An 8426-nucleotide genomic window follows, 5' to 3' on the forward strand; every position below is an offset into this window, starting at 1 on the left:
GTATGGTGTGTACTAAGCTAAGCCAAGTGTTTAATCATAGTCACAGGACTTGAGAGACCAAAAGTGGTCTGTGGTTGAATTTGCTATAAAGAGAGACTGATTAAGCACAGCTTAATGAAACATGGCAACGTTACTGGTCTCAAAAGAAGTTGAAGGAAGCCATAAGAAAATTACAGTTTTGTTTGTTTAATGAGAAGTTTCAGTGTCAGCACCTTTAGGAAGCTTGGTGTGACCGCCATGCTCCAGTAAGAGGTACATTGCTTTGTAACCTCCATATATTGGCATGCGCATGGCTTCACCATCTGTTCTTTAACACAGTTTCATTAGGCAGTCAGTGAGCTGTCTTGAAATTCAAGAAATTGTACTAGGGGAGTTGCACCAGGTACACAGAGGTACAGGAACTGTATCAAACCGCAGCAGGCTCCCTGCCCCTTCTGCAAGGGCCCATCCTTCTTTGGTTATCGCCCTCAGCCACTACCATCTCCAGGTATGAGACGGTAGGCTCATATGAGCCTACCAATGACAGGAGGCTGGTTTTTAAGAAAGTATTGACTTTCATGGGGCTAGATTCCCACAGGAGCACCTTGACTCCTAAAATCAGACACTGAGGTAGCACTGGCATTCATATCACTGCCATCAGGTATGCGCAAAAAAGGTCTCAAGCAGGAGCGGCTTTCATGTCAGGGGAGGTGGGAGCAAAGCACATCACTGCCGCATGCTCTGTGGCACGCATGGTGGGTACACAACACCAAGGAGAGGTGAGGTACCTGTCTGGGCAGTCGCCTACCAGTCAACAGGGAAGATGCAAAAGCATTTGACTTGGCTTCAAGGTGGGGAAGAAAACTAAACTGCCTGGACAGCTACAGCGAAAGAGGAAAGCATCCCAGTTGTACATGTGTTACACACATAAAGGCTAAGTTATGTGTGGTTTTATTCTCTAAATTTATTCTGCGAATAACACCTCCAATTCATTCAACCTCCTTGCCTTCCATATAAAAGCTAAAGGGAATGTAAAACTGAGGACAGCCTTACATGTCAACAGTTTGGGCTTCAACATCGTTAAACACATTACAGTTGTGTGCTGCTGCTGGGCAATGGGTTTTCAGTTGTTTTAACAACTACCAAATAGAGACAGATACGGAACACAGTCTTTTATTAATAACAGATCACATTTGAACTTTGAAAAGAGTGAAATTAAAAGGTGTATTAAAACATACCCACTCTAAGCAATCTATTTTCTTCAGTAGAAAAAAGCATACAACAGGTAGAAATACTATATACACAGTATATTAGTCTAGTCATCAGCCCCTCCAAACGTTGTTTCGCAAATTGGTATAATGCTGTTAGAATATACCATCCAGTTACAGTCCAGTATGAATTTTAGCTTTTGACTTTTTTGTTTAAGACAAACCACTAAGCACCTAGTTCAGCTTACTGATCTTGGAATACCTACAAGGTGGTACTGTATATATGAAGATACCAGAGTTAACCTTTTACTTCTGCTTATGTATTTTTGGGATCCTGCCTTGTTAATAAGTCTGCCTCATCAATTTTGAGTACATGGAAATCTGTAATCAATGTCTCCATTAAACAGAGTACCTTCTGACACTGAAACAATCATTAACTATATCTTAAATAGCCCTTTTCTCATCTCTTGCATTAATTTCAAGTAGATTTGTGTTGTTTATTTTACACTGCAGGCTTTCAGCCCAAAATATAGATCACTGCAATAAACCAGAAATCTACACCATCCTTTTTTTTTTTTGAGGAAAATAAAAAAGCAGAATGTTAGTTCTTAAATTAGTTTGCCACATAAAAAAAAAAAAAAGCAGGGGGGGAAACCCGCAAGTTGCATCCTCCTCTCACAACATCCTTGGGAGGGGAATGTCAATATACAGACAGGGCAGGCACACGCAGCGTGACTGATACAGACCACGGCATGGCAGACTCCAGCTCTTAGCCTTACATCTGGCCTTCGTCCATGTGTGCTCTCACTCGCACACTCAAACACAAGTAGCTTCTGCTGGTTGCGCCTCAGTCCATCAGCTGACACCGCTGATAAGCGGGTCACTGCACCACTGGAGAAGGCCCTCATGAGTCAAGCTCCAGCAGCCTTCTCGCACCAGGTAGAAAGGTAGCAAGTTCTGTACCTTTTGCTTAAGTCTCACTTAACAACACGGTAACCGAGCTATTACTGCTCTGCTGAGCAAGCTGTAGCAGGGTCTGACATGTGGGTCTTTGCATGTCAGTGTACGCCCCATGCTTCAGAAGAACCTCAACTGTTTTTGCGTGCCCTCCTTGTGCAGCCAGATGAAGAGCTGTCAACCCTTCACTGTCAGAAACATTGATATTTTCTGAACTGACAAGTTCTTCTACTACTTCAGAGTGCCCATTTTCTGCAGCAAGATGTAACGCTGTCCTACTTAAAGGGCCTCTGGCTAGAACGCTGGCCCTTTCATCTATCAGCAACTTCGTTGTTGCTAAATGGCCGCTGCGAGATGCCAAGTGCAGAGCGGTGTATCCTTCTGCTGTTGCTGCCTCAATGTCTGCACCATGTTTAAGGAGCAGCCTCGACGTGCTTGTGTGGCCAGTTTCAGCAGCTATGTGAAGAGCAGTCTGCAACAGCGCGTTCTGTATGTTGACATCCGACTCCAGGTCTATGAGAAGGCGAGCGACACGGTAGTGCCCTCGTTGAGCGGCCAAGTGTAGCGAGGTCCTTCCATCCATGGTCTGCACATTCACGTTTGCACCCCGCTGTTTGGCCAGCAGCTTTACAATGGGGAGATGACCTTGCCAGGCAGCATAGTGCAGTGGCACCCAGTCATCCTTTCCTTTGATGTTCACATTAACGCCTCTTCTCAGCAGGATCCGCACAATATTCTCTTGGCCATACTGACAGGCTACGTGGATGGGGGCTCTGCCTTCAAAATCTACCTCATTTAAGGATGCATTCTTATCAAGCAGCATTTTGGTGCTGAAATCATCCCCATTTTGGGCAGCAAAGTGAAGAGCAGTCCACTGATCTTCATCTTTGGCATTAACATTGATTTTCCTAGCCATAATCAGCTCCACAATGCTTTTAACTTTCTTCTCAATGGCTATGTGAAGAGGGGTGGATCCTTTCTTGTTGGTGAGGTTAGGGTTAGCATTGTACAGAAGGAGCCATTTGACACATTCTTCTTGACCAGCTTCAACGGCCAAGTGCAAGAGACTGGAGTTCCCATCTAAAACAATATCAACATCTTGAGGCTGGAGGATCTTCATCAGCTTGCTGGTATCTCCAGATAAAATGGCCTCCGTTAGCTTCCTCTTCTGTATGTCTGTAGTACCAATATCTAGATGGATGTAAGGAAGAAATTTTTTACAATGAGGGTGGTGAAGCACTGGAACAGGTTGCCCAGAGAGGCTGTAGATGCCCCATCCCTGGAAACATTCAAGGTCAGGTTGGACAGGGCTCTGAGCAACCTGATCTAGCTGAAGATGTCCCGTTGGACTAGATGACCTTTAGAGATCCCTTCAATCCAAACTGTTCTATGATTCTATGAAAAAGACACCATCACAGTTCCGATACCCGTCAAACCTTACTTGCCCATGGCTAACGTATCTGGTGGCTTCAGCAATTACTTGACTGCAAAGAACCACCCCCCCAGTAGTTTCAGAACAATTTCAGGTCAGATCTGGAGCCCCACTTACTCTTATTCTGTTTCTTGTGACATGAAGAACAAAGGATGCTGTGGTTGATCTCCCTGCACTAATCACTGTTTGCCTAACTGGAAAATAGATGCCTGTTTTCCTGTTTTTTGCAGCACTGGACTGAAAAGGGAGGGGTGCATGCGCAACAGCGGGGGTCTTTATTACAATGGTCATGGGGGCTGCTGAGAAGGTGGCTTGAGTAAAAAAACAAAACAAAACACAAAACAACAAAAAATGGTGCTCAGACTTGGGCTTAGTGTAACTGAAAAAGCCACAAACTCAGCTGACCTGACGGGGCATTGGCTTTAGTCCCGCTTTGAGCTAGACGCTGGACTAGGTGACCTCCCTTCCAACCAAGCTTTACATGACTGATTCTGTAATTGCTTTGGTGAGAATTCAGGTCACTTCTTTTCAAAAGTACGTGAGATTTATTATTTCTCACTAGATCATGTTTGGGAACCACCTCATTTTTTTTAATTTTTTTTTTTAAATAACTACCTCCAGTAAACAAATTTGTAGTGCTAACAGCAAGAGAAAGCAAGGCTAACAGTGATTTCCAGAATGCTAGTCTTTATAGGACGACTCTCCAACCCATTGACTCCCATGCCCCAGTCCAAACAACTACAAAAAAACAACAACAAAGAAAAACCTGACCATTACCTGAACTCTCCCTTTCAAAGGAAAGGGAAAGGGAGCCTCTGGATGAAAAAGCTGAATCTACAGATGAAACCCCTGAAAGCCGCTTGTCACTGGAGGCAAGTTTGGACTCAGAAGAGCTGCGGCTGAGATCCTCGGGACCTTCCATAGTCTGTGAAATCCCCGAATCCAGCTGGGACAACAACTCTGAGAGACTGTAATCCTTAACTGATGGTAGAGCAGGCTCCTGTTTTGGCTGGGATAATGCAGACATCCCCTTCAAGAGAAGCACACAAGCATTTTAGAAAGGTCAGTAAAGAAAACTGAGCACGAGGCCCTGCAGGAAGAAACGTAAGTTTGTTAGTTTGCAGGTAGCCTTTAAGCACTGTTCGTATTAAATGAAACCTATGAATACGGTCACTGAAAATTTTCAGATGCAGGAGGGCAGCTTTCATCAGTACTCACACAGCCACTAAAGCCACATGGCTCTTCTGTCTACAGCGTTTTTTAAGATCAGTCACACCCACATAGTTCCACAGCCTTTATTTCCTAATTGTCCTGCTCTCCCTCAACAGTTTAAGATCCACTTGCACTTAGTCCTGCGCTGACGTTTTCCTGAGCTGGTCCATGCATCTGCTGTCACTTTTGCATTCCAGCCCCTCACCAAGACCCACTTCTATCAGGAAAGAAGGTGCTCAAAAGCAGCAAAGAGAAGGTTGCTTGGGAAGTTACAGGTCACAGAGGAACCCATTCCTCGCAAAACCTAGTGCGCTTGAACAAGAGGCGGAAAGAGAAAATACCTCAGGCTGCTGCTCTGGGGAATTCTTGGTGTCCAGGTCCTGAGCTATCATGTCTTTTGTTTCATCTTCTGGTTTTTCACAAAGGGCCTCTGTTTCTGAAGTGATTTCTTTGAAGAAAGCAAGAGAAAGTTTTGGGTTTTTTTTAATAGGAGACTTTTCTGAGATGCCCTGCTGCCTTTCACTGTCATTAGAGCTTAACAGCTTTGAGATACTGTGGGAGAAAGACTCCGGTTTTGACTATTCCATCTACCACCTCATCAGTAGGTACATGTGTAGCTAAGCAAAGGGCGCATAGGGCTGACTGAACAATTCATTTTCACATTCAGACCAGACTGATGTTACATGGGAGCTACACTGCAGGACTGTGAAATGGGAACCAGTCTACTGCTGGCAGATTTAGACATATGTTTTTAAAGAGATGGGATCCCTCTTCCCTTCAGTCCCCATACCTTGTTTGGGCAGGAGGAGAGGGAAGAGGCAAATCTCTCCCATTAATGCTAAATGAAGCTACCTGGAGATAGCACTTGCTACATCCTTCTGCACATCTGAATTCGTAACAGGTGCTTTGGGCAAGTTCAAACCTTTCACCAGAGTTGCCTTTTATTGGCAGAAAAATGACGGTACAAATTGTTTTGTTACAAGAAAACAATTCCGTTTCTCAGCATACAAGAGTAAATTTCAAGAGCCAGGGCCTTCAACGCTTTGGTATGCTGAAAATCACACCAACTCCAGCTTGGCATATGCCCTGATACATGCAATCAGAAATGCACATAATTTCTGGCTAAATGCATCAACTGGTTCAGTACAGGTCTTATTCCTGACATGTTTACATAACACTGTCATGGTCAGACTTGTCCCCAGATAATCCCTTCCTCCACAAATGAATAAGTGGCCTGTATCATTGTCTCCACCATACAATGTGCTCTATTTATTCTGTCACAGAGGTTCAGAGCATTTACCCTGAGGATTAACAGAGACCTGAGCAATAACGTGACTCATAGAAGAATAAATGGGCAGCCAAGTTACGAGGAAATCTTACCTTGAAATGTTGGCCGTTCACCAGGATCATCTTGCCAACATTTTTGCATCAGTTTGATCAAGTTATTACATGAGTGAGGTCTGGATTTGGAAACAGCAGGTAGCTCTGGGCGGTGGCCTTTAACTACTTTTACCATAATATGTAAAATGTTGTTTTCCTCTGTAAAGCAAAGGCACACAAATTAAGATCTCCTAGCAAAAGGAATGATTTCTCTTTTGTCTAAGAGCATTAACAGTGTATTAGGCTGAAACTTTGTTTTCATTTCAAAAAATGTTTGCATTTTTTCTAGATTTAGAGTGCTTTCTTTTATCAACAGGGAAAAAGAAGTTGGTCTTATTCTCCCACAACACATTCGTCAATGCAGTAACACCTACTTCCCATGTATCAGTTAAAAACAATCGTCAGTGACTGACTGTGTTCTTTTTCCACCCATAAAAGACACAGAACCAAAGAAAAAAACTCTACGAGTTCTTTGCTACCTCTCTTTGGATTTCCGTATCTGCTGTAAGAAAACCAAACCACAGCTTTTATTTAGACCAGGTACCTGAACTTTTCATAAAGGTGAAGGAAGAACACAAACCAAGCAGTGCAGTAACGTGGCTCTTGACTCTGAAGTCAACCATTGGGCTGAATGGGATCTCTCACTTGGAGAAAAATTAATAGTAGAGTGGAACCTGTTCAAACATGTTTGCTATACAGAGGCTAGTCATACACACAGGAAAAGTCATAAAGAATAAATAGCTGCCTGTTGATTGGTACATTTACTGTGGGGTGGAACAAGGCTTATTCTCACAGACAGCTTTTTTTTTATAAGAACAAATCTGTACCCACCATCTACAAATAAACTACAGAACCTCTCTACAGAGGAGCTGTTTCTGAAAACAGCACAGTTGCCTGCCAGTTGGCTTTGCTCTGCACTGTTCCTCGTTGGCCGTAAACATGTCAGAAGTCTGCGCAGGCCACACACTAATCTGGATCTGTACAGCAAACTCCAGCAGAAGCGAAAAGGTGCAGACTAGGGCCCTCTGCGGCAATATGGGTTCTGCTTTCATGATGTAGGACAAAGGAGGACTTACATTTGTGATCAGAATTTGAGAGCTTAAAAGCGTCTACCACACAAGACTGTAAGAATTTGGAGGACATGCATGTAATCTGGGGCTGGTGGGGCAGGAAGCATGCTTATCAATGGGAGAAAGGAAAAAAATTCCAAGACAACCCACAGTACATCAAACTTACCTGCAAAAGGCTTCTTCTGTGTAAGAACTCCCCAAACCACGATGGAAAAGCTACAAATAAATGCAAAAAACTTATTTCTAGGAAAGCTTAAAAAAAAACACCAACAAAAAAGCCAAAAAACTCACAGAAGTATAATTTATTTTCTTAAGTTCTCTTTCCTTGTCCTTCACTTCTGCATCTAATTCAGCTGATGAACACGCACAGCAAGATGCAGCCAAGAACCATGATTTGAAAGTCTAGTTTTTGCAGGGAGGAACCTGAGGCAGCAAACAGAGGGACTTGCTGGAGGCTGCTGAGTTCTTGGTAACATCTACCAACTACTCCACATTAACACTGACAAAATCAGAGAGCAGCAAAGCATTACTGTGGATTTTATTTAATACTTCTGCCCTGCAAGATGACTTTAAAGAAATACATTCCATTTAGAATATGACATGTCTTTTAATCTACAGCTATGATTTCCTTTTCCTAATAACCTTACCGTGAAAGAAGAACCAAAGACCTAGTGATGAAATCCACTGAAGATAACTAAGAATTTTGTCACAGACTCGAAAAGTAGGTCAGGATGTACCTTTTGATGGGGAAATTAAAGGTGGGCAGAGTGCCTCCCATGCCAGCTGCTAATAAATAAGAGTTACTTGGCATGATAACCCTCAAGACCCAGGATCAGCTGCAGTTTGTTAAGAGGCCTTTACCCTATAAAGACTCTGCAAAAAGCAAAGCAAACGTGACCCTTTGCAAGATGAGGCTCAAACTAGATTTAGGGGTTTCACGCTCAGTTAGGTTTTATAGTCAGAAAAAGAGGGCTTGTTTTACAGTATTACTTAAAGTGCTTTAAAGTGTTTTCATAGTTAACTGACCTGTACACATCATGTTTGGTGTCAAAACACCTGTTTTTCTCTTTGATGCGCTCTGGAGGAAGGTATGCAATTGTGCCACACAAGCCGTCCATGCTGATGTCATGGGAATGGGACAAGCCATTGCACTTTGCAAGTCCAAAGTCAGAAATCTGCAAAAAATCG

General features: G+C 43.2%; 1 protein-coding gene across 1 annotated transcript in view; it reads right to left on the reverse strand.

Moving 5' to 3' along the window:
- Nucleotides 1-1886: 1886 nt before the first annotated feature.
- Nucleotides 1887-8426, reverse strand: part of RIPK4 (receptor-interacting serine-threonine kinase 4) — a 19176-nt gene continuing 12636 nt past the window's right edge. The window contains exons 4-9 of the mRNA XM_009328043.1: nt 8265-8413; nt 7405-7454; nt 6169-6327; nt 5130-5236; nt 4354-4606; nt 1887-3335 (exon numbers count right to left, since the gene is read on the reverse strand). Of these exons, the coding sequence (XP_009326318.1) occupies nt 2158-3335; nt 4354-4606; nt 5130-5236; nt 6169-6327; nt 7405-7454; nt 8265-8413 (1896 nt within the window). The 3' untranslated portion in view covers nt 1887-2157. The remainder of the gene's footprint in view (nt 3336-4353; nt 4607-5129; nt 5237-6168; nt 6328-7404; nt 7455-8264; nt 8414-8426) is intronic.

The sequence above is a fragment of the Pygoscelis adeliae genome, unplaced genomic scaffold (assembly GCF_000699105.1).
Source record: "Pygoscelis adeliae isolate BGI_AS28 unplaced genomic scaffold, ASM69910v1 Scaffold154, whole genome shotgun sequence".
Lineage (NCBI taxonomy): Eukaryota > Metazoa > Chordata > Aves > Sphenisciformes > Spheniscidae > Pygoscelis > Pygoscelis adeliae.